Below are 27,928 nucleotides of genomic sequence, written 5' to 3'. Positions count from 1 at the left end.
AAGAATACTGGAGTGGGTTGCTATTTTCTTTTCCATGTTGGTACTATATTTGATTCCAAATTATAATGTTTCAAAAGAAACACTTGGTGTGTATATATATATATATATATATACACACATATGTATATTTGTATTTATGTAGGTGTATATATATATATTCTAATAACCTGAAATGGTCTATATTTACAATTAGAGTATCAATTAAATTAATCAGTTAGCTTCTTGACTGATGTTTCTTTAGATAATTCTGATTATCTGTTCTTCACTGAAGTCTGTGTTATTGGCCTCACTGCTTCTCTGGGAACTAAAAATTCGCTGCAAATGTTCAGATCTGAAAAATTCATTCAGTCACACATTGGAATAGAGAGCAAATTTCAATCTTTAAGCTAAAATAGCATTTTCTATTATAAAAAATTAAGCCTAGAATCATTAATTTATTAATAATCTTTTTCTGCTTTGGACAGTAACCAACATTCTGCTGTTTTAACTTGTATTAACTTTATTTGTATTTCTCTAATAGTGGCCTTTGAACAAGGAAACAACAACAACAAAAACTGTTTGACTCAGTTTTCCCAGTAAAACAGATGCAACTTCTATGACATTTTTAGAAACAGGGATTTTAAAATTAATATGTAGACTGAAATGGATAATTTCTATATTCATAAAGATAATGTCATTTCTTCTACACCTATGTTCTGCCTTACAAAGAGTTACATGAATCAAACTGCATATTACATATAAAACAATCAAATGAGGAAAACAATACTGACTGACTTTAATAAATCCTTAGCATTATGCTTATTCTGATAATCTCATCTCTTTTTCTATTTTTTTTTCATCTCTTTTTCTGATCTCAGTGTCATGAATGGTGGTATCATGGGTGCTTGCTTGACAGAAGTTCAGGGTCCTTTGCAAACAAGCTGTCCAGCTTGGCTTCTTCATCTCACCCATCATAACAAGAGTCACCAATGGTGAGTGAGTGCTTGCTTGCTATTTGCTAGATACTCTAGTGAATGCTTTATACACATTTTTTTAAAATATACTCTATCATGAAGCAAGAGTTACTACCCCCATTTTACAGGTAAGAAGACTGAACTGTAGAAAGATGAAATAACATGCCCAAAGACACACAGAGCTAAGAAATTGCAGAGCTAAGCATGATTAGCTGATTTTCCGAGCATGATTTTCTCTTTACTTCCAAGCTTTATCTTAACCACTAACCCACTCCACCCTCAATTTTAGCAAGTAATTATACAACTTTACACCACTAGTGGCAGAAGTGAGTTTCTATATCCAGTACCCAGTATGAACAATTTATTCTAACATGATTAACCTAGGCAGAAATAACTGAAGTAGCTGTTGCTCCAATTTAACCACTTCAAACTATCGATTAATAGTGTGAAAGTTTCAAATTTAAATGGCATAGGAAGCTCAGTGTCTATGCAAGCTCAAGTCTGCCCGTTTCAAGTTGCCTTAGAGACTTATCTGAAATGAAAGAGGTCTCCAGATGGGAAGTGATTTCTGCTCAGAAAGGAATCGCCAATTATGTGTTTATTACATCATTGCAGTTCTAATGTTTGATGTAAATGATATCTAACTTCATACTGAAAGCCATTAAACCTAATCTTTTAAAAGGGGGAAAATGCCCAGCCTATCTTGTCTCTTAAATTCTTACATGGATTATAAACACACGAACGATTTAAAATTTCCACCAGCCAGTGATAAAATACTATGACCATTAAGGATACCATAGATTATTAAAGAAATGAGAACATCTGGGGTAAGCTTTGAATGGGGATACAGTTAAACAGAAAGGGGAAAGCTACAAACTTTTTATAAGAAAAGATTCAAAGGGAAATTTAAAAACATTACTATTTCATTCAAGGTTTTACAAATTTATGAGTTAATGATATAACTTTAAAAAGATGCTACCAACCTGCTTATAAAATGTTATTGTCATTAGATATGGTGATATTACAATAACAGTAAAATTAAAGGAGATATTTTGCATTATTTTATAAGTGGTTAAAATGTGCAAGTGAAAATTATGAGTAACTTTCTAGCAAGTTATAGTGAAAACATCATAAAAATAAATATATGATAAAACTAGTGTTTCCTAATTATTTCGAGTGAAGAATTTTTCTGATATATACAATGAACAAATAAAATGCAATATTTTTGCCCTACTAAGGTTTGCTTGTCCTTATTCTGTCATGTCCCATACTGAAATTAGGTTCAGTCTATCCTCCTGTCCTTTGTGACTAAAACTGGGAGGTCTTTGAAACTCTCACCCAAGAACAATTATTTCAAGTCTAGCCTTAATATTTAATTTTCTTATCTTACAAACAGGCAATACACACAAACAAATCCAGATTTTCTTAATGGACTCTTTAATTATTTTCAGATTTTGCTGACACCTCTTAAGAATAGCCCATTGGAAGCTCGAATGGCATAGTCCACCATACACACCAGTTTCTCAAGAACCAAGTCCAAGGCCCAGTCGAATGCAGTCGGTGATCTGGGACTGGTGTATGGGACATGCTGTAAACACCCTTCAAAATCCACCAATTGCAGCTTACCCGGCTCTGTGTTTGAGCTTTTTATCTAGGATCCCATCTCTTGAAACAAGTTTATTAAATACCAAAATGCCAATCACCATGTTGACCTGTCAGACAGAAACAAAGGTTGAAGGGAATCAGGTCCCTGATTTTTCTTGAGAACCCACTTTTATCCATTCACAACCTTGGCAGAATTCTATACTCACAATGGTAGTGACAGGAAGCCCTTCTCAAGTATTTTATAAGTGCATACAGGAAAACAGGGCAATTTACCAGTAGTGTTAGTGTCCATCTCTTAAAGGATTCTCGTGAGTTGGCTAGGTGGGTTACTTTAATGTTCTGAAGTATTTTCGGCCCATTTACTGTCCATGTTTCAGCCCATTTACTGTCCATGTTTTGCAGTTAACACTGAGGAAATTAATATTGCACGGCCTAACTTTTAAATTGCCATATTATGCCAATCTAGCATTCTTTTCTCTGAATCATCCCTGAATAACACAAATGGACTAATGAGCTTTACACTATGTCTGGGTATCAGAAGATTATGTCTTGCAAAGTGTAGCCAGGGTGAGTCCTGCCAGGCAAAGGTGCTAAGGTTTGTCATTGCCCGGAACTGGGAGAACAGAATGCCTCAGTTCTTCGTGCTGTGCAACTGTTTTCTCCCATGAGACTGGGGGCATTTTAATGCACCTTGGTTTTCTGGACAAAGGGGAAAGGCTATTCAATTCACCAGCATCCTTTCAGACGGACACTTACACTAATTTTTATAATGTGCTCTATTGAACCAGTCTCAGCATCTCTAAGACTCTTCTATCCATTTAAAAGGTCTCTTGCATAACACAGCTGAGATGAAATCACACATATTCATCTTTCTCAAGTCAAACTGTAAAATGCTGTAGAGAGAGCTGTGGTCTAGTTGTAGCGGCTTTATTATAAGTGCGCTGGGTTCTCTAACCTACTGGCACTTCCTGATAAAGGAATCCAGTACAATGCTGAAACCAAGATAATCGAGGAAAAATATTTTCTCCTTTTTTGCCTTCCTGTCCCTTACCCTCCACGGTCAAAAGAATCTTGGTGCGACACCCACTGCAAATGGTGAAGCCCGTACATTGCAACTCGTAGCTTGTGAAAAATATGTTTTAAATGAAGCAGGATGACTAGTTAATAAAAAAGAAACTTCTACTTCTCCAATATACTTCGAGCAGATGGAATATAAAGCTAGAGTCTGCTTAATTACTGGTGTAAAGAAGATCCAAAGAAACTGTTAGGTAAAGACTTAGAAGGGGTCACTCTTCATAGCTCCCTAACAAGATACCATTTGATCAAGCGAAAGTCTGACTCATCTTCGTATATCTATATCTGAACTAAAAAAACTGTATTCTGTGGATTCTGTTAATCTACAATTTAAACATGAGAGAATTCATCACCACTCCAAAGACCTTTGTCTTTCAATTACACACATACTCATTGTTTCTTCACTTTAGGGTTATGTGTATATTAATCTAGAAGCCTAGGGAAGTAATTCAGTCGATTAAATAAAAATTCAATGCAGTGGCTAGAACTATGTCTGAGAGTTTTAGTTTTCCTATGCTCTTCTAACACTCATGCCTAGATTGTTCTTGTAAATCACCAAGTTTCTGCTCCCTTTTATAATTTAGAGGAGGAAGAACAAACTTTAAAGGAAGAAAACCACATAGAGCTATTAAGAAAGATATCTCCAGCTTCCAACTTATTGAATGCTTCAAGAATCGAAAAGGTAACTTTTCAATTAGAAATCTGATTGTACAGTGAGATGCATCTTTGTATGTAATTCAGATTGTTTCTTTCTTCTCTGACATTTTTCAAAGATTTATTAGGTAAGAAAGATCTGTAATCAATAAATTCAGAGACACAGAGGAAAGGCAAGTTTGTGGAAAATTTTCATGTTCCTATAAATAAACATGCAAAGGAATTATTTGGTGATTCAAAAAAGAAAAATTGGTAAAACTTTATACATAAATATGGTAGGTGTTCTCAACTAGAGGGGGGTGACTTGTACCCTCAGTGAACACTGCAAAATCTCTGGAGACATTTTCTGATTATTACAACTTGAAGGGTACCATTGCTATTTAGCAGGTAGATGCCAGTGGTTCTGATAAATACACAGGACAGCCCCACAACAAAGAAATGTCCAGTTCAAAACATCTGCAGCAGTGAGGAGGAGAAACTTTGACACATGAACATACACTTTCTTGTTGATATTTGGTGTCAGCCCCAGACACCAAATTAAGAGATCTGAATAATTATGTAGATCATATTATGAAAGTATAAAGGTGTAATAGTGTAAAGGTGAAATAATAATAAATGAGGAAATTCTATATGTTAACAAGGAAGAATTTACTGAAACTTACTCACACTTCTTCACAAATGTGAAATTCCTGAAAGAGAAATCCCATACTCTCATGCTTAGTATTCGTCAGGCTTCAAAATAAGAATATTTTAGTGTAATAAAGCACTGGATAGATGTCAACATTAAAATTTAAGTAACAATTCATCAAACTTTAAAATTTCTGCACAATCAATACGAAAGTGTCACTCTAATGGAAGCAAAGTAGACTTTCTTTGTTAAGAAAAACAATTAAGCTGATTTTGGTGTTTACCAGGACAACAGCAGCTGCAGGTCCCACAAAGGCGTAGAGTAGACCTCCTTCAAGAGAGAGCCAGCAACTGGAAAGAACATCAGATAAAAACTAACACCAATTAGTGACATGTATTAGATCACTAACGTGTGATACAAATAGTTTGGACTATGTGCTTAGTCTTGGAATTCTGGCATATTTCAAAGGTTCATAGGTTTTTAAAAAATACATGGAAGATATGAAAAAAGCTAAAATTAGCATACTTCGTGAGTAACATATACCACATACCTCTCACAGGAAAGAAACTCTGATTATGAGGCTTTGCTGTCAGGCAGTTAAAACATTTTAGACAAATTACTGTTGCAGTGAGATTTTTACAGTGACTTTCAGTACAAATGTAACTATTAAGTTATGCAAAATGCTGCTTTATATCCATTATGGAATTTTTCAAGTATACTCTGAAGCAGGAACAGTGTGTTTTTAGAGACTTATACATGCCATTTACCTGTTCTTCCTTGAGGCCATTGAGATAGTGGAAGATATTGGTTTAAAAGCCATCATTGTAGGGAACAGATAATCTACATTTTGCATGTTTTTTTTTTTTCTTTCTTTCTTCCAATTTTACTTTTTCCCAGACTGCTAAAAAATCACTAAAGATAAGCTTTTGAATGAAAATAAGTCTAGCTCTGTTTGTTTCAATTACTAGATTCCCCAAGAAGTGCAGGTTTTCATGGACAAAGACAGTAACCATTTAGGTACAAATGCTCATTCTGTCACAGCAAAGGATGTCAAGAGGTCTTCCGGATCAGAGTCATGTCTACCACTTCACACACCTCTCCTTGACCTCTGACCCTTTCATATTAGCTCTCAGTCCCTTGAATCAGCATGCTGCCTCCAAAATGAACAGCAATCAACAATCAATAATACCTGGGGCTTCCTTGATGGCTCAGTGGTAAAGAGTCCACCTGCCAACGCAGGAGACCCAGGTTCGATCCCTGACCCAGGAAGATCGCACAGGCCACAGTGCCACTAAGTCTGTGCGCCACCACTGTTAAGCCTGTCCTCAAGAGCCCGGGCGCTGCAACTATTGACCCCACGTGCTGTAACTACTGAAGCCATTGCTCCCTAGAGCCCAGGTTACGAAACATGAGAAGCTCCCCCAGTGAGAAGCACCACAGCTCGAGATGAGCTCCTGCTCACTGCCACCCGGGAAAAGCCCATGCAGCAACAAAGACCCATCACAGCCAAAATAAATAAACAAACTTATTAAAAAGAATGCTTAACAATACTGTTCTCTCCTCTTCCAAGAAATTTTTTATATTGGCTGTGGTGGTGGTTACATGATTCATGCATTTGATAACTCACAGAATTATATACATTTAATAGTGGATGCTACCATGTCAGTCAGTGTGTGTGTATGTGTATGTGTGTGTGTGTGTGTGTTTTCAAAGTCTGCATCTAGTTATTGCTCCTTGGTCATAACAGCAAATTAATAAAATTCTACTTTCCCACTTTGAGATCAACAGTTTAATGTCTATTTTTAAAACAAAACACCTAGAGGAAAAGCCCTTAGGTATGATAGAACACTTCAGTTTGGCGTCTCCAAGACTGCCACTAAACTTCTGCAGTTTTGTGTAAATTCATCTTCAAATTGGTACTCTCCTGCTTGTTCTGCATTCATTTTCAATCATACACTCCTTGAGAGCTGGAACTGTGCCATCTATAATCCTACTTCTTTCCATATCCCCACCACAGTGGCTTTCAAAAAGAGCCATGCTATTTTGAAACATAATAGATTAAAGATAACAGTGGTATAGGAAGAGAGCTCTACAGCATACACTATCAGTTCCATCCCATAGGTTATATGAGAAAAGTGCTCTGATGATGTGAGTTCTTGCGATTCTTTGGAAGTTTCCTTGGGATGGCAGGTCCAGTGGTGTCTCTTGGCACACTTTCTACTTAGATGAACCCACCAAGGGCCTAATTAGCCCCAAATCCTATCTCAAACCCGAGGATAGTTAAATAGGACATCTCCTTTTAAGACTTACACTTCTAACAAGATGCCATCCTCCTCCCCATTTCTCAGCTGTCTCCTCTACTTTAAAGAGCAGATGAAGCAAAACATGAGACTGTACTGCTTTACATTTGAAATATTACATATAAACTTGACAAAGTCTCCCACAGAATGTTCTCAGTATCACAGGTCTGATTAGGGTAGGCTGGTACCACATCCCCTTTTACTCCCTTCTAATTTCTTCTGCAGCCTGGGCATTCTATAATGTGATCTACTGATCCCCCGGCCTTTGAATTTGAATGCATATCTCCCTAACACAGCAACAAAACTTGAAGTAACATGATAAAATATGGTTGCTGCCAGTATATATTATCATCTGTGAAATCAGAAGCTCAGATCAGAGTCCTATTCTAAAATGTAAACGTGTCAAGATTTATCCAGGTCTTTAAAAATGCATCTGAGATGGAACATGCAAAGTAAATATAGAAATATTTTACAAATTATGATTCTACTTAATCATTAATACTGGAATGACTTATATGGGAATATAATATAAAAAAAGAGTGCAAATGTGTGTATATATATATATATATATATATATATATATATAACTGATTCACTTGTTATACAGCAGAAACTGACAGAACGTTGTAAATCAACTATATTTCAACAAAAATTAATTTCAAAGAAAGAAAGAAATTAAGACTCTGGTGTTACAAAGAAATGGGAAATTGAAAGAATTCTGAACAGCCCTGCAGCATTTAATGCCGAACTTTTGTGCATTTAAGGCACCTTACATCATTCCTCGTAATGTGACTTCAACCACTGTTAATGACTCAGTGACAGAGTACAAGCTATCAGCAGTGCCAGCCAAGACTAATGAAGCATATTTGACAGTTTACTTAATTATAAATAAGATTTATCACCGTGGACGGACTTACTAGTGATCAGTGCCATATCCTTTTGTCCTGGTGAAGCCTACGGATGTGGCCACCACTAACGCTGGTAAACCTGCAAGAAGAGCATTGTCACATTTCACATTTGGCTACCGCCACTGTGCACACAAGCTCGAGCAAAGCCAGGAAAGGCCTGGGACTCCAAAACTGGAGGAGCTACCGATGGATGGATCACTTTATAGAGCAGTAGAAATTTTTTTCCAAGTACAAAAATATGAGCATGATAGCTGGGTTTTTAAGTCAGTGCATTTCTCTGATGTTGCTAGGTTACCACTGCATTTGACATGGGTTTAAAAGAAACTCATAACAGAGATTTAGTATATCTTTTTAAGTTATTTTTTCCCTAGGGGTTTACATTCCTATAAAGGAATTTATAGTTATAAAATCAGAAAGGCAAAAAAAAAAAGAAAAGAAAACAATGGATGTTCTGGGGTGATGGAATATCACAGAAGTGGAATGTACAGTTGACCTCTTATTGATCCACATCAAGCTGTACTTGTAATAAGACAGAAAATATATATCTCATCATTTAACTCTTTATGATTTACTTATACTAACAAGAATGTAGGAACAAGGTTAAGGGCCCTGAGGAATGGGCTTCCTACCCATCCTCTTTTCACAATCCTGATTGAAGGTCAGAGATTTATACCAATTTTTCTTCATGAACCTCTAGGTAGGTAACACTCCATGCCTTAGTCCCTCTTGGCATTCAAGTGCCAGCATCCCTGCAGCAACTCTGACCTGACATCTTTTACTTTATGCTTCTACGAATCATGCTTACCTTGCTCAAGTTCAACAGAAACTCCCTGTGTTTGGTGAGTGGGATTCAGTCTGACCTAAGCTGCTAACTTTTTTTTTTTTTAAGTTCTAGAAGACCATGCTTTTTTTCCAGGAAGCCCATGCTTGTTTTTTTCCGATTGAAGAGTTCATCTTCTGATCATCGACCTGTGTCCCCTCCACTCATCATTTTCCCTCCTATCATTTTTCCTTATTCTGGCTATTTTCTTCTGGAAATTTTCAAATGATACCACACCCCTTCACGAGGTTTAAATGATGGGAACTCCAAGGGACACACATTTTTTTAAAACAAATACTGGTCTGTGTGTGTGTGTGTGTGTGTATATAATATATACATATACACATAATATATAAACTATATGTGTGTATGTATATTTATACATGTGTATATATACACATGTGCATGCATGCGCGCGCACACACACGTATGTAAAATATCTCCTCCCTTTTTCTTTTCTTCCTTCTGTCCTTCTCTTCAATATAGTTGACTTTTTTGATTGACTAGACCAAGTTTGTCAGAAAAAAATCCTCTTCTGGGTCCTAAGCTGAAAAGCTAACAGTCTTCATTCCATATAATTCAGATTAATTTTTTTCTAAATGATTATGTTGCACTTTGCCACTCATATGCCACTATTCTGCCCACTCTCAGACTTCCTCACAGTCTAGAACCATTGGTTTAGCTTTTACACTACCCAGAATAGTTTCATATTAGCTGTAAACCTGGAGACCCTATAAAGCTGTACACCCTTCTCCTCAAGATCACCTTTGGTGATGATGTTAAATAATTTAGCTAAGGTTCCTGTAAATTGCTGTTCTTCATACTTCAAGGGAAGTCTTCATTTCTCTACATACTGTAGTTCTTGGATCTAGTCAAACCCTGATTCAATACCACTCCAGCTTTAGATGGTCTTTATCATGAAATTCAGACAAAAATTGTTACACAGTGTAAGAATATTGCATTCTCCAGTCTCTTCTTAATGGGTTTCCCGCTTGCCTGTGCAGACATAGTAGCCCCTGGCTGAAATCTGATGGATAACCTTGGTGCTCTTGGTCTTGTGTTTTTCTAGAATGAATTATTCTGACATGGTAATAAGTCCACTTATTTGTGATTCTTCAGGCTACCTCTAGCATTCATTTGTTATATCTTTGGTCCAAATTTCCTCATTTTTTTTAGTGCAAGTCTTTTGAAACTCAAAGACAAATGTGAAAAAATCCTGAGCTTTTCCTAAAACTAGTTCTTTAATTAATTAATTCTAATTAAACTAAATGAATTCATTAATTCCAGTGAAACTTTAGAACTGGCCCTCTGAAATGTATAGGTCCTCCAGATTCCCATTTCATATGGCACTGTGCAAGGAACTTTTTCTAATGAAAAATTAATTCATCCTCATCCTGTCAGCAATTTTTGTGTTTCCTTTGAGAACTCCATGCACTAGCCATGTGGTTTCATTCATGGTCTAGATGGCTTTCTCTTGTGTCGTGAACAGCTCTCTTGAAATGGACTCTTCAAGGCTTTCTTGTGGGCAGTACAAGATTAGTGTATAAGACAAGAACATCATGTTTTGAGCACTGAACTTCTTAAGACATTTTGCATTTTCAGAACCTATAGTAGAGAATACTTTTGATTTCTTGCTTGTAGATACCTTAGATCTCATTTACTACCATGTGGGCACTATTGATTACCAACTGACCAGCTACGTGGCCATCCAGTATTCACTCTTTTTAAAGTTCCACAACCTCAAAGAATGTTCCAATATGACTAATATACTATATTTCCACTTCGACATACTGAATTAGACACAAAGAAAAATAGCCTGGGGATAATCACAGTTTCCGACTTCATTCATTACAGCAGTGTTCAAAGTCATTTTAACAAGAGTACAAAAGGGAATAGCAATATGCTTACCCCATCCAAGGCACAAAAAGCGTTTCCTTATAAGCCGTGTTCTAATTTTTCCGGTTACAGCCATATATGATTGCCACGCTTCCGTCAAAACCCAACAGAATGAAGCCAGGAAGAAAAAGTGCAGAAATGCTGTGGTGGTCGTACAGATGCTCTGTGGAAACAGAAAAGACTCAGCTCAACATGGTGGAGGATCATGTGTCTTTCAGGGGGTTGTTAATCTCCAACTCATTGCTTTTACTTCAAATATCTACTTCTTTGTGACAGAATAATTGTTTACAGAAATTAGAAACCCCGGAGTCTTTAAGCTGTACAGTATCTTACAGAATAAAAGTTCTAATGTCATTTGTGTATTCAATTTTTTATGAGAAGAAGCTTGAATGTAAATTTAAACTCAAGGGAGATTAAAATTACTACTTTCCTTGATGTTTTTTGTCTTGAATCATAATTATGGGGATGGTTCTTTCTTTGGTTTAATATAAGTTACAGACATCTTGCATAATTCTTTTGGCTACACTGTTCATCCCTCCTTTTAAACCAAATTGCTTTGCTGTTTTATCTGCTGATGTTCAGATTATATCACCACAGTTTCTCAAAAGAAAAAAAAAATTACTTTGCTTTTATACAATGTGATATTCAAAGTATAAGAGCAAAGTACAAAATGAGGTTTGGCTAATAGCCTAGAACAAAAATAACGTATGTATTTTAAAGTACTCAGTACATCGTGTGTGTGTGCAGTCGTCAGTCATGTCCGACTCTTTGCATCGCCATGGACTGTAGCCCACCAGGCTCCTCTGTCCATGAAATTTTCCAGGCAAGAATACTGGACTGGGTTGCCATTCCCTTCTCTAGGGGATCTTCCCGACCCAGGGATCAAACCTCTGTCTCTTTGCGTCTCCTGCCTTGGCAGGTAGCTTCTACCATTGCACCGTGGGGGAAGAGACTTACTTAACACATTGCCCTGTGTTATTATACATTGCTCTGTGTTATTATATTATAAGGTGTGTCATAATCAAATCATTTTGAAAAACTAATCTAGTCACTGGCCATGATTTCATAGATATGTTTCTTTCTGTACTTAATCAATTAAATGTGTCACCATTAGTTACTTATGACTCATCTGCAAAAATGAGCAGCTTCATTTGGCTAAAGGCTGCTACTTGCTTCATTACTGGTATAATTTCTTTGTGTAAATCTTGTTAAAATGTAAGTCTTTGTAAACTTTCCTTTGTCGGTTTCAGTCTTGATTATTTCCAAAAATTGAAAAAAGGAAAACATGGAGCTACAAAAAAGATCACTAAAATCTCATAACAAAGAATTAAAAGTATTAATACAATCCCACCCTTCTCCCTCCACTCTGATCCACTGTCTTTAATACCTTAGCCCAAATTATTCATGTTTTTAATTCTTTCAAAATTCATCAGATGTTCAGTCCTTCTTATCCTACAGAAAGACCTTGATCATGTTTATCTCATCAGGTTGTTTTAATGAGGAGGGATAATATACAGATGCTGACTAGGACTATAGTAGGCACTCAGCAAGTGCTTAACCAATTATGACCATAGTCATCATTATTTTAAGTAGAACAAAAAAAGGGTGTTATCAGTTTTCAGCATGGGGTTCCTTATCGCATGTGGTACTAAATATACTTGGTGCTTAAGCTTATTCTTATAAAACTAGTAATTTTCAGTCTGAGAAAGTCATGGATTTCCAGCATCCTTTTCCTCATCGGTTTACTCCTGTTTCAGCCAGAATGTAGGCAATTTACCCAATTCTGATTCCTTCTGTACTTGAGACACTGAGACTTTTTCCAAGTTGAAGTTTAAACGTCTGCAGGCTGCTTACTTTGCTCATTCCTGATCTGCAGTCTCTTGCAGATTTGAACTTCAAAGATAACTTTTTCATTCAATTTCTGGACTAGTTACACGTTCTAATTTACCTGTCATTTCCTTCCATCCTTTTGGATCACCTCAGTAGCTTGTGTTTATTGATTTATAAACTGTCAATACAGGGTTATCTAAAACAATGTAAAATCCTGAATTATTTAAATGCTAAGTTTTCACTTTCCTGCATTGGAGAAGGAAATGGCAACCCACTCCAGTGTTCTTGCCTGGAGAATCCCAGGGACGGGGGAGCCTGGTGGGCTGCCATCTATGGGGTCGCAGAGTCAGACACGACTGAAGCAACTTAGCAGCAGCAGCAGCAGCAGCAGATGCATGGAAATTTTGTAAGAAATAATAAAATGCTCAAGATCTCAATACAGAGACTTTTAATTTGCTCTCTCTATATTATGTTTATTACTTTGGGATTTCCTTTAATTCTGATACAAATTGACATACTACTAATAAAAATAATTTGGGGCTATTGACATTCATATTTTAATAATTCATGTCTCTCTTTACAAAGATATGGCCACAACATGTAGGGGAAATAAATAGTAACTAGAGAAGTAAGACCCTATGGGTGACTGCATTCTACTATGGTCAGGTGAACATTCATAAATGACTAGAAAGTGCTCCAAGTATGGGGTTAAGCTGTCTCAACCTAAGCAAAGTGTATATGTGAACTGAGAGGTCTAAAGTCAAGGGTGCAGCAAAAACCTATGATGCTGGGAGAGAGAAGGAGCTACATTCTGCTTTATTATCATATGAAGGGTCAGTATAAAGTCAGATACCACACTTCACGAAACACACATTGATCTTTCTACTGGTATGGCGAGGGAGGAGGGAGGGGGGTTCAGGATGGGGAACACATGTATACCTGTGGTGGATTCATGTTGATATATGGCAAAACCAACAAAATATTGTAAAGTAATTAACCTCCAATTAAAATAAATAAATTTATATTAAAAATATAAAATAAAATGAACAAAAATATAAATAAAGTACAACTTTTATAAACAGCAATCTTCAAGTAAAGTCTGTTATTTGCAAATTTGTTACATCAGTTTCCACAAAGTGGCTATTCTAAGTTTGGTGCTCAGGATTTTTTAATTTCTTCTCTGGTAGAACCTAAGTCCCACCTCGGTAACCCACAGAGATGAACCATCCTTTGGATCCTGCAGATTTTTCCACTTATAAAGTCAAACTTTGATGTTCCTTTTCTGCAGATGGCAAGTGTTGACATCTTGCCATCTGCTCACCTCTTCCTACCCAGATACACTAATGTGACCTTTGCTCTCACACTGTCTTCTCATTCAGCCTGTGTGTCTGCTCTCAGCTCCACCGCAGCTGGGAGTTCACAGCTCACCACTCCGAACACAAGACTCACTAGTTCCTCCAGCTCTTCAGTCAACTCTTCGACTCCTCGCCAAACCTCAGTGTGGTCCTGCTCTACAAATGACGAGTGTTGCTGACAAATGTTAGAAAGCTTGGAAAGGTACTTAAATTGGCAAACTGATGGTGGTTTATACCTATAGACTTCACATACATTCTTCATCCCAAATCCATAGGAATGATAGAAAATGTTTCATAAAATAACTGGAAAGAAAAATATGTAAACAGTGGTAGACTAACTACTACAAGGAGTGCCTGAAAAACAGAAAGCCAGTGAAGGCAGGATGAATACCAGGGTTAAAGCCACCCATTAGGAGCAGAGATTAAGACATGGAAAGTAGGAGATTTAAGATATATGCATGGCACAGAAGTTAAACATCTGTTTAACAGTATTTTCAGAGGGGAGAAAAAGGGAATTCTGGGAAAATGGAGCATTTAAAGAAATCTTATGGGGAAATTTCTCAATAACATTAAAGATTCTTTAGCTGCAAGATAGCTAACACACACACACATACACCCACCCTAAGATATATTGCAATGAAATTTGTGAACATTGGTGGATTCATGTCAATGTATGGCAAAACCAATACAGTATTGTAAAGTAAAATAAAGTAAAAATAAAAATTTAAAGTATATTAAAAAAAGGAATAAAGAGAAAATCTTAAAAGCTGTCAGAATCAAAAGAAAGATCACTTACAAAAGGATAAGAATCAAAATGACATCAGACTCCTTGTGAGCAACCCAAGATACAAGAAGACAATAGACTATCTTCAATACTTTAAGGGAAAATAACTTTGTTGAATTCAACACATAGCAAAACTATTATTCAAGAAGAGGTCAAAATAAAGATATTTTTAGAATGATGAGGAACTTCGAAGTTTATTACCTTAAGATTCTCTCTGAAAGAATTGCTAGACAACATAAACCAATAATAATAAGAAATCCAGAAGTGCAGAATGAGACAAAAGCTAGTCTCATGAATATCAATATTAAAATATATTCAGTCTAAACAAATGCTTATTAAACAATAAAAACTATATTGATAACATAGCCACTTGGTTATAAAACTCAATTTATATCCAAAAATAAACTCAGTCTTATTTTATTTGCAGGAATATTTCAGATACTGATTAACTCTAGATTAGAAAAGGATGTTTGAACATCTATGTTAATAATGTTACGGTTACCACAAAAAGCAGGAACAAATAATATATTTGCAAAATAGTAGAAAAATAGAACTAAGAAAAATTTACCAGTCCAATTAAAGGTAAGCAAAAGGACAACTAGAAAATGTAATAAACAGAAAAATCAAATGATGGTACAGAAATTTCCAATTACAGAAATCACAATAAATAGGAGTGCTTTAAATTCACTAGTTAAAAGTTAAGAATTTTTATCCTGGATAAAAAAATCCAGTAATGAATTTATCAGAGACCTCAAATGCAATGACATAGGAAGACTGAGAATAAAGAGATGAAAGAGTTATATTAAGCAAATGCTAATATGCAAAAATCAGATGTCACGATGTTAATATTGAAAAGAGCATTAAAAGAGATGAAGGACTTTTCATACTGACAAAAGGAGCAAGCCATAAAGAAGTTTCCAAAGTAACATATATCTATGAAACTCATAAAAATTTTCCAAAGTCAGTTCAGTTCAGTCGCTCAGTCGTGTCCGACTCTTTGCGACTCCATGAATCACAGCACGCCAGGCCTCCCTGTCCATCACCAACTCCCAGAGTTCACTCAGACTCACATCCATCGAGTCAGTGATGCCATCCAGCCATCTCATCCTCTGTCGTCCCCTTACAAAATATATGAAACAAATATACAGATATACTGAGAAAACTGCAAGGATAAATGTCAAACTAAGTTTAAAATGAAATATAACCTATAGCTCTCAGAAAGTCATGGAAAAAGTGGAGAAAAATAGTAATATGGAATACTATGACAATCATAAAAGTGATTAATCTTTTAAAAATATTATAGATAAGAAACAGAGCATGTGCAATTCTTTAAAATGCAAATAGAATATTTTCAGAAGTTAACTAGTCCTAGGACAGAAAGGAGAATAAGATAAACTTCAGAAGTTTGATAACACATAGAACATTTTCATAAACTATAGTACAATGAATTTAGAAATCAACATTAAAATTCTGTACATCTTGGGGGGGAAACTTTTAATAACTAATTATTTAAACAGAAATTAATATCCAAATTACAAACTATTTAGAACTGAAAAACAAAAGAAAAATTTGTGCAATTTTGGTATGACAGTACTCAGAATTGTAAAAGCTTTAGATAGAAAACAATACAAAATGAAAATAAATAGGCCACTTAAAGAAATCAGAAGGAATTTAACACAGGCAAAAGCAGAAATTACAAATGAAAAATCTTAAAGACAGTAAAATTGATCCATAAAATCTAAGCTGATTTGAGAGGCTGATAAAGCAGCTAAATCTTTGGCTATTGTGATATTTTTTTGAGGGTAGAGGAGAATGAAAAATAAATGACATTGGGAATATAAAAAGTTTTTTAAATTATCGTAAAAGAACAGCAGGCACTGTATATATAAAACTGAAAACCTACGTAAGATGGACATTCTTCAAGGAAAACATAAATGATCTAAATAAGACTGAGAGATGAAATATTAATCTTACATAAAATGGAAAGTTAATAAAATGTAATAAAAGAAATCTTCAAAAATGATAAAAATTGCAGAAAAATTTACAGGCAAATTCTAACAAATGTATATATAAGCCCCATTTTATAAAATATTACCAGGTCAAAAAAATAAGAAAAAGATTAGATGTACCTGACTCATTTGACAAGGCTAGTATAACAATGACACCAAAATGAACAAGAAAAATATAAGCTTTGATACTTTCACTTATCTATATAAATGTGAAAATATTAAATAAAAGGTAAAATCTATAGATACAGAGAAAAGATAATAAATCACTATCAAGTAAAAGTGTGTTTACTAAACCAGGATTATTTCAATATTAAAAATGACCTCAATATAATTTATTATATTAACAGACTAATGAAGACAAGTGATCATATCAATACATGTGAAAGAATTTGATAGAATTCCAGTTATCACTCAAAATATCTTCACTACATATTATGAATAAAGGAGAACAATTCATACTTTACAACTATTATCACTCCAAAACTATGATGAAAATTGTACTTAACAGTGAAATATCAGAAACAGTCCCATCACAAATAAAAGCAGTATGGCCAACATCACCTCAACTATTCTAAGTTGTTATACGAGGTCCTCACCAAAAGAATACAAGAGAAAGCAATATGAAAGGAAGAAATCATATTGTCATTATTTTATAAATATATCTCCTTACTAGAAAACACAAGAGGATCAATTTTTTTAAACAATGGAAACAATAAGGAGAATCAAGAATGTGGCTGGAAATAAGATCAGCAAAGTTGTGTTGTACAATGAGATCAATACACAAAACTAACTTCCTAATGCACCAACAATGTCCACCGGAAAATGTAATATAAAATTTATAATGAATCATGAAAGATTCATATCTCTTCTCCGTCCCAAGCTGTGTTGAAATGACCAAGATTCAAGCCCCAGGAAAAAAAAAGACTAGGTTGTAGATAGGAGTGCTGACATTCAGAAGATGCTGAGGGAAGAAGGGGTGACTGACTTAGAGTGGCAGAGAGAGTTACATCCTAAGTGCTTGTAGGGGGTAGACAGCGGGGGTGGAAATTAAAACTGTAATGGAGCCAATTCACTCTCAAGACCTTCTGTGGGTTTAACACTTATACATAACGCTTTACTCCTCCAGAAGCAGAAGGAGGACCTAGTTTTGCATGGGACTGAAAAAGAGCCAGGTTGGCTGAAAAATCTACATACAGAAGAGCTGAAACTGTTCCCTTCCTGCTCAGGGCAGCCTAGTGTAGTCACAGTGAGGTTTAGTTTCTGGAAAATTCAGTGGCTGGGTTCTGAATACAGACACCAGTTTCATTAGGGGTACAAGGCAGATACAAATGTCTGCATTAACTATTGGTTCCTCCCTCTAATTCTCCTTCATTTCTACTCTCAAATTGCCAGCAGGTCAGAGGTTAAATTTCTCCCCAAAAGGGGAAAAGTCTTCATACTCTGGCTCATCTTTGATTAACATACTACACTACCTTTCAAAAAAAATCCACCTACCCTAGTAAAGAGCCTCAAGTCACTTTTGAGGACCTTGCTTTTATATACAAATATACAGTCAAGGATAATCAGATAGCTGGGGTTATCTTCCAACATGAGAGGAAGAAAAACAAAGCCAAGCAAAGAAAAAAAAAATGAGGAGTGAGGACAGATAATAGGGGCAACCAAAAAATAAAAACTTCTAAAACAGATTGAGTTATTCAGAAGCTGATAAAAGATATTGCACCAAAACCCAGAATCGCTAGGGAAAGTTTATCAGATGAAAGAAAAATTCCTTATTCATATTAACAACTACAAAACACCTCAAATACATTTAAAAAAAATGTACAGGAGGTTTACATAGAAAAATATAACACTTAATAGAAGAACATTAAACAAGACATTACTAGCATGTGAGATTAGAACAATTGTGCGGTAGTCTCAGCATTCTTTGGCATTGCCTTTCTTTGGGTTTGGAATGAAAACTGACCTTTTCCAGTCCTGTGGCCACTGCTGAGTTTTCCAAATTTGCTGGCATATTGAGTGCAGCACTTTCACAGCATCATCTTTCAGGATTTGAAATAGCTCAACTGGAATTCCATCACCTCCACTAGCTTTGTTTGTAGTGATGCTTTCTAAGGCCCACTTGACTTCACATTCCAGGATGTCTGGCTTTAGGTGAGTGATCATACCATCATGATTATCTTGGTCGTGAAGATCTTTTTTGTATAGTTATCCTGTGTATTCTTGCCACCTCTTCTTAATATCTTCTGCTTCTGTTAGGTCCAGACCATTTCTGTCCTTTATTGAGCCCATCTTTGCATGAAATGTTCCCTTGGTATTTCTAATTTTCTTGAAGAGATCTCTAGTCTTTCCCATTCTGTTGTTTTCCTCTGTTTCTTTGCATTGATCACTGAGGAAGCCTTTCTTATCTCTCCTTGCTATTTTTTGGAACTCTGCATTCAGATGCTTATATCTTTCCTTTTCTCCTTTGCTTTTCACTTCTCTTCTTTTCACTTCTCTTCTTTTCACAGCTATTTCTAAGGCCTCCCCCAGACAGCCATTTTGCTTTTTTGCATTTCTTTTCCATGGGGATGGTCTTCATCCCTGTCTCCTGTACAATGTCATGAACCTCCATCCATAGTTCATCAGGAACACTATCTATCAGATCTAGTCCCTTAAATATATTTCTCACTTCCACTGTATAATCATAAGGGATTTGATTTCGGTCACAGCTGAATGGTCTAGTGGTTTTCCCTACTTTGTTCAATTTGAGTCTGAATTTGGCAATAAGGAGTTCACGATCTGAGCCACAGTCAGCTCCTGGTCTTGTTTTTGCAAACTGTATAGAGCTTCTCCATCTTTGGCTGCAAAGAATATAATCAATCTGATTTCGGTGTTGACCATCTGGTGATGTCCATGTGTAGAGTCTTCTCTTGTGTTGTTAGAAGAGGGTGTTTGCTATGACCAGTGTGTTCTCTTGGCAAAACTCTATTAGCCTTTGCCCTGCTTCATTCTGTACATATTCCAAGGCCAAATTTGCCTGTTACCCCAGGTGTTTCTTGACTTCCTATTTTTGCATTCCAGTCCCCTATAATGAAAAGGACATCTTTTTTGGGGGTTAGTTCTAAAAGGTCTTGTAGGTCTTCACAGAACCATTCAACTTCAGCTTCTTCAGCGTTACTGGTTGGGCATAGGCTTGAATTACTGTGATATTGAATGGTTTGCCTTAGAAACGAACAGAGATCAAAGAATCCTCAAACTACTGCACAACTGCACTTATCTCACACACTAGTAAAGTTATATTCAAAATTCTCCAAGCCAGGCTTCAGCAATACATGAACCATGAATTTCCAGATCTTCAAGTTGGTTTCAGAAAAGGCACAGGAACCAGAGATCAAATTGCCAACATCTGCTGGATCATCAAAGAAGCAAGAGAGTTCCAGAAAAAAACATCTACTTCTACTTTATTGACTATGCCAAAGCCTTTGACTGTGTGGATCACAATAAACTGTGGAAAATTCTGAAAGAGATGGGAATACCAGACCACCTGACTTGCCTCTTGAGAAACCTATATGCAGGTCAGGAAGCAACAGTTAGAACTGGACATGGAACAACAGACTGGTTCCAAACAGGAAAAGGAATACGTCAAGGCTGTATATTGTCACCTTGCTTATTTAACTTATATGCGGAGTACATCATGAGAAACGCTGGGCTGGAAGAAGCACAAGCTGGAATTAAGACTGCCGGGAGAAATATCAATAACCTCAGATATGCAGATGACACCACCCATATGGAAGAAAGTGAAGAGGAACTAAAAAGCCTCTTGATGAAAGTGAAAGAAGAGAGTGAAACAGTTGGCTAAAAGCTCAACATTCAGAAAACGAAGATCATGACATCTGGTCCCATCACTTCATGGCAGATAAATGGGGAAACAGTGGAAACAGTGTCAGACTTTATTTTTGGGGGCTCCAAAATCACTGCAGATGGTGATTGGAGCCATGAAATTAAAAGATGCTTACTCCTTGGAAGGAAAGTTTTGACCAACCTAGACAGCATATTAAAAAGCAGAGACATTACTTTGCCAACAAAGGTCTGCCTAGTCAAGACTATGGTTTTTCCAGTGATCTTGTATGGATGTGAGAGTTGGACTATAAAGAAAGCTGAATGCTGAAGAATTGATGGTTTTGAACTGTGGTGTTGGAGAAGACTCTTGAGAGTCCCTTGGACTGCAAGGAGATCCAACCAGTCCATTCTAAAGAAGATCAGTCCTGGGTGTTCATTGGAAGGACTGATACTAAAGCTGAAATGCTGATACTTTGGCCACCGCATGCAAAGAGTTGACTTGCTGGAAAAGACTCTGATGCTGGGAGGGATTGGGGGCAGGAGGAGAAGGGGACAACAGAGGATGAGGTGGCTGGATGGCATCACCGACTCGATGTACATGCGTTTGATTGAACCTCAGGAGTTGGTGATAGACAGGGAGGCCTGGCGTGCTGCGATTCATGGGGTTGCAAAGAGTCGTACACGACTGAGTGATTCAACTGAACTGAAACAAGATACAAATAGATGGAAAATATGTACATGAATTGGGAGCTTCAATGTCATGTAAATGCCAATCTTCCCCAAATTGATAAATAAGCTCAGTACAATTCCCATCAAAAATTTTTAAGCTTGGTAAGTCAATTTTAAGTCATGGAGAAAACCAGATATAAAGAATTGTCTAGAAGTCTAAAATGAAGAATAAAGCAGGATAGAGGTTTTCCTAAAGGCATAAAACAGAATAACATATAGTCAGATGATTGCCACCTGTACCAGGCACACAATGCTTTAGAGACACTAAATAACTTGGCCAATGTCTCATGGTTATGAAATGAGGAGGAGGGGTTAACACTGACTCTAGAGCTTGTGAAAATCGCTCATTCTGTCTGATTCTTTGTGGACCCATGAGCAGTAGCCTGCCAGGCTCCTCTGTCCATGGAATACTCCAAGCAAGAATACTGGAAAGGGTAGCCATTCCCTTCTCCAGGGGTTCTTCCCGACCCAGGGATCAAACCCCAGTCTCCTGCATTGCAGGCAGATTCTTTACCATCTGAGACAGCAGGGAAGCCCCCAGAGTTTGTGCACTTCCTCAACTACCATAACTACACTGCCTTTAGCTGATATTTTTTGCTCATTAATAGCCTAATCCTCAGTTTTTTCATTCTTTTCAGGCCTCAATTTCCTCCTAACTCTTATATCAGATGAGTTTGCCTTCAACATTGCTGATGAGGTACAGACCACCAATAGTACTGACACTCTTCATATTCCCTGGGACCCTTAGCTTCCTCTACACCCTCCTCCTTTCCAGAGCTGACATAATAGAGCTAAGACACAGGTTCACACATTGCTTCGTTTAATGTAAAAATGAGGATACTGAAAGCACCTACATTGTAGGATTGTTGCAAAGATTAAATTGATATGATCTATGTGAAGAGCTTGATACACAGTAACTACTCTGGAACTTACATTTGGTCAACTCTATACTCTCTCCCTTTAATTAACTCCTATATGCTTATAAACATAATCTCCTAGCCTACAAATCTGTTAAAATATTTATCTTCAACCAACAAACTAATCAATCAACCTTCTTTTTATTGCCTTTTTTTGCACTGGTTCTCATTGGGTTGTTTTCTCTCTTTCCAACTGTCAAATTACTTGAAAGGATAATCTATCTATCAATTTATGACTAGCTAATGCATTTTCTTCCTGTCATCCAGCATCAGCCCTGAATTGCCCTTCCACAAGAATCACCCACAACTTCCTAATTTCCAAAGCTCATGAATGAAATTTCTTTTTAGTTTGCCACAAAACTTTGGACCTCAACATTCTCACTTCTGAATCATGAGATCTTTACTATATGACCCTTAAAGGCTTCCCTAGCTCTAGAACTCTACAGAACTATGAAACTCTCTAATGAAAGATTTTAGCAAGATACTTCTTCTTGAACTAATTTAGTTCTTAATTAACTTTGGACATTTATGTTTTCCCAGTAAATTATTGGGACTTCCCTGGTGGCTCAGTAGTAAAGAATACATGTGCAGGAGGCAAAAAAGATGTGGGTTTGATCCACATGAAGTTTCCTTAGAGTAAGAAACATCAATTCACTCCAGTATTCTTGCCTGTGAAATCCTATGGACAGAGGAGCCTGGCCGGCTTCAGTCCATGGCGTCACTAAAGAGTCGGACACGACTTAGTGACTAAACAACAAATTATCCATTTCATATATATTTTCCAATGTCTTACTATCTGATTGTTTATAATGTTCTCATAAGGTTTAAGAAATACCATTTGTTTATTTCTAAGATTGCATATCTGTTTGTTACTTCTTACTAGGTTTATCAAAGACGTCTGTTTTACTAATTTATTTCAAACCTTAATGATTCTTTAATTCCAACTTGAAAAATATTTTACATTACTACAGTGATGAATTTTTCAAAGTGTGAAATATAATTATTTACTCTCTTCATTTGGCAGATCTTCAAAAATTCTAAGAACAAAATACTGTGTTTACCTTATTTTCAACATTCAAATAAATCAGAGAGAAGTGTGTTAACTCTTGAAAAGTAAGTAATCTTAGAAAATTATTTTATAAATGTTTCAAAAAGCTAAAGAGAAAAAATGCTTTTGATGAGAGATACATGATATAATAAAACATCCATGGAATAGAGAATGCAGATAAACCTGATTTTGTTACAAACATGAAAAACAGAATATTAAGATGAAGCATTCCAGTAAAATACTTATAAACTCTCAAACGCTATCAATATCTGTATACTTTAATTGCAGTATTTATGGAAAAATCAAGAATTATTGCAGTGATCACAACATTTTAGCAACATTAGACAAAGTGAAATAATCTTTACTATAAACAAATTCTTGTTTGAATTATTTTAACTTTCCTGTATTCACACACGGAATTGTCCATAATAAATGAATTATAAATATGTATATTTTGCTATTACCATGCAATAAAACATGTACAAGACACATACAATCTAATTTTTGGATGCACCTATAACTCTTTCCATATGAATATTGCTATGGAAAGAAATTACAGCTCATCACCATCATGATTTTCAAAGATAGTTCTTTAGAGGCTACACTAATAACTTCCTATGTATAGTATTCAGAAAGTGGTAGTTCTTAGACTAAAATGAATTATTGTGAGGATGAAATAAGATTATGGATAAAAAGGGTTTCACAAAAAGGAAATAAATAACCACACATACAGTAAGTACACAATAAAATTCTAGGTGCTAATTTGGCAAAACAGACTTATTTAAAGATGTTTTACTACATTGTAAAAGATGAAGAGAAAACTAACTTGTCAAGACTCTCCTCTATCTTAAACATCAATTTTACAGCAATGCTACTGGGTCAATATTTATAATGACTAAATGAAGCCCCAGGAGGTTGCGTCTGTAGCTGCACAGGCAGCAGGTGAAGAAGCATGGGATCTTTTCATGCAACACACTGCCTTGTGCTGTGAAGGACCTGATTTCACTAATCTTTATAAATATAAATATGGTGTTACCATATCATTTCAAGCCACCAAAAATTCTTTTTGAAATTAGTGTATAGGTTTTAAATAAACAGATGTTACTAGAAACTAACAAGATGATATTATATGATTTGTCCTCACTGTTCAAATCACTATCAATTCAAACAAAAAAATGCACCATTTAAAAGTATAGCTTTTCAGTAACAAACTTTGGTGAGGATGTAGAAGAGGGAACCCTAGAACACTCTTGGTGGGAATGCAAATTGGTGCAGCCATTGTGGAAAACAATATGGCAGTCTCTCAAAAACGTAAAAGTAGAGCTGCCCTATGATTCGCCAATTCCACTCCTGAGTTTATGTCCAAAGAAGATGAAAACACTAATTGTGAAAGGTACATGCACCCCAATATTCACTGCAGCATTATCTACAATAGCCAAGATATGTAAGCAATCTAAGTTTCCCTCAACAGATGAATGGATAAATACTACTCAGCCATAAAAGCAAATGAAATGTTGCCACTTGCTATAACATGGATGGACCTGGGGTATCATGTTTAGTGAAATGTCAGATAGGTAAAGACAAATAATGTATATTACCACTTATGTGTGGAATGTAAAAAATAAAACTAAAGAATATATAAAACAAAACACAAACAGACTCACATATATAGAGGACAATCTTGTGATTAAAAGTGGGGATAGTGTTGGGGCAGAAGCTGGGGACTAAGAGTTAGGCAAGCTAAAATCTTAGGTAAACTACGAGGACATATTGTACAGCACTGGGAATCCAGCCAATATTTTTAAGTGGAGTGTAATCTAGACAAAGATTGCATCAGTATACTGTACACCTGAAACTAATATAGTAACGCAAGTGAAGTGAAGTGGCTCAGTCATGTCCGACTCTTTGTGACCCCATGGACTGTAGCCTACCAGGCTCCTCAATCCATGGGATTTTCCAGGCAAGAGTCCTGGAGTGGGTTGCCATTTCCTTCTCCAGGGGATCTTCCCCACCCAGGGATCAAACCCAGGTCTCCCACATTGTAGGCAGATGCTTTACCATCTGAGCTACCAGGGAAGCCATAGTAATGTAAATCAGCTATATTTTAATCAAAAGAAAAAAACTGCTGAGAGAGTAGATTTCATATTAAGTCCTCTATCAAAGAAAACAACAACAAAGGGACACAGGCAACTTTGGAAAGCGTTTGGTGTATCCACTACCTTGATGGTGCTGATGGTGTCATGAGTATTTGTGTATCTTTAAACTCCTCACATTGTGCACATTAAGTATGTACAGTGCTTTATTTATCAATTAGATCTCAATAAAGCTGTTTTATAAAAGCATAATTCTTGTTATATAGATTTCATTGACACATATGTAAATATTGAATGGGATGAATCAATAAAACCAGTAAGCACTATGGCCTTCAGTTCAGTTCAGTTCAGTTCAGTCGCTCAGTCATGTCCGACTCTTTGCGACCGCATGAATCGCAGCACGCCAGGCCTCCCTGTCCATCACCATCGCCCGGAGTTCACTCAGACTCACGTCCATCGAGTCCGTGATGCCATCCAGCCACCTCATCCTCTGTTGTCCCCTTCTCCTCCTGCCCCCAATCCCTCCCAGCATCAGAGTCTTTTCCAATGAGTCAACACTTCGCATGAGGTGGCCAAAGTACTGGAGCTTCAGCTTTAGCATCATTCTTTCCAAAGAAATCCCAGGGTTGATCTCCTTCAGAATGGACTGGTTGGATCTCCTTGCAGTTCAAGGGACTCTCAAGAGTCTTCTCCAACACCACAGTTCAAAAGCATCAATTCTTCGGTGCTCAGCCTTCTTCACAGTCCAACTCTCACATCCATACATGACCACAGGAAAAACCACAGCCTTGACTAGGTGGACCTTAGTCGGCAAAGTAAAGTCTCTGCTTTTGAATATACTATCTAGGTTGGTCATAACTTTTCTTCCAAGGAGTAAGCGTCTTTTAATTTCATGGCTGCAGTCACCATCTGCAGTGATTTTGGAGCCCCCAAAAGTAAAGTCTGACACTGTTTCTACTGATTCCCCATCTATTTCCCATGAAGTGATGGGACCAGATGCCATGATCTTCGTTTTCTGAATGTTGAGCTTTAAGCCAACTTTTTCGCTCTCCTCTTTCACTTTCATCAAGAGGCTTTTTAGCTCCTCTTCACTTTCTTCCATAAGGGTGGTGTCATCTGCATATCTGAGGTTATTGATATTTCTCCCGGCAGTCTTGATTCCAGCTTGTGTTTCTTCCAGTCCTGCGTTTCTCATGATGTACTCTGCAGAGAAGTTAAATAAGCAGGATGACAATATACAGCCTTGACATACTCCTTTTCCTATTTGGAACCAGTCTGTTGTTCCATGTCCAGTTCTAACTGTTGCTTCCTGACCTGCATACAGATTTCTCAAGAGGCAGGTTAGGTGGTCTGGTATTCCCATCTCTTTCAGAATTTTCCACAGTTTATTGTGATCCACACAGTCAAAGGCTTTGGCATAGTCAATGAAGCAGAAATAGATGTTTTTCTGGAACTCTCTTGCTTTTTCCATGATCCAGCGGATGTTGGCAATTTGATCTCTGGTTCCTCTGTCTTTTCTAAAACCAGCTTGAACATCAGGGAGTTCACTATGGCCTTAAACATCATCATTTCACACAGTTAAATGAAAATTGTATAGTATTAAGGATTCAATCAGAAACTTTCTGTTAATGTCACTTTATTTGACATCCCTCAATCTATAGTTGCTGTGACATGCTACATCAACAGCAATGCCACTTGTAAATAACAGACAAATGTCTCTCATAGTCCCAAATACTTATGTATTCTTCTCTTTTAGGCAATGGAAAATATCAACAGAAGAGATGTGATGGACTTCAGTTCTCTCTTGGAAACTCTTGGCTCACCATTAAAAGTTGTAATACCCACTTAAAACTAGTGGCACAAAACTATGATGAGGAAACATTATATTATTATCTCTCTGATTCATCGTTTCTGACAAAACATTGAAGAACAGAAGACATTGCTAATAAAAGAAATTGCTAAATAGACATGTATGATATGCAATAGTTGATGAGTGCTGCTGCTGCTGCTGCTAAGTCACTTCAGTCGTGTCTGACTCTGTGTGACCCCATAGACGGCAGCCCTCCATGCTCCGTCATCCTTGGGATTCTCCAGGCAAGAATATTGGAGTGGGTTGCCATTTCCTTCTCCAATGCATGCATGTGACCCCATAGACAGCAGCCCACCAGGCTCCTGCGTCCCTGGGATTCTCCAGGCAAGAATACTGGAGTGGTTTGCCACTTCCTTCTCCAGTTAATGAGTAAAGGAACCATATCAACATTTGCTAAACATGAATACCCCAAACAATGGTAACTCTTATTTCCTAGATTTATATAATTTCATATTAAAATAAACCAGTACTATTAAAAAGAAAATAAATGCTAGATAGATGTCAGAGACAAAAGTCTATTCCACAGATGTCAAAAATATGGATCTTGCAAAAAATATGCTCATAATTTGCAGACCTTGGAAAGTTTGCCACAAATAACAGGGAAATCTGGTTCTTTGAAACATGTCCTTTGGGAAT

The 27,928-nt window shown here is 36.6% G+C and overlaps 1 protein-coding gene across 2 annotated transcripts in view; it reads right to left on the bottom strand.

The window, feature by feature from the left end:
* ADGRB3 (adhesion G protein-coupled receptor B3) overlaps positions 1 to 27,928 on the bottom strand; it is an 883,764-nt gene that overhangs the window by 54,861 nt on the left and 800,975 nt on the right. For both annotated transcript variants that reach the window (XM_005688755.3, XM_018058811.1), the window contains 4 exons: positions 10,851 to 11,001; positions 8,132 to 8,201; positions 5,198 to 5,264; positions 2,580 to 2,665 (listed from right to left, as the gene is read on the bottom strand). In XM_005688755.3, coding sequence (XP_005688812.1) covers positions 2,580 to 2,665; positions 5,198 to 5,264; positions 8,132 to 8,201; positions 10,851 to 11,001 — 374 coding nt within the window. The remainder of the gene's footprint in view (positions 1 to 2,579; positions 2,666 to 5,197; positions 5,265 to 8,131; positions 8,202 to 10,850; positions 11,002 to 27,928) is intronic.

Source organism: Capra hircus, chromosome 14 (assembly GCF_001704415.2).
Source record: "Capra hircus breed San Clemente chromosome 14, ASM170441v1, whole genome shotgun sequence".
Lineage (NCBI taxonomy): Eukaryota > Metazoa > Chordata > Mammalia > Artiodactyla > Bovidae > Capra > Capra hircus.
Note: the sequence above shows the minus strand (reverse complement) of the source record. Positions and strands in the feature narration are given on the sequence as shown.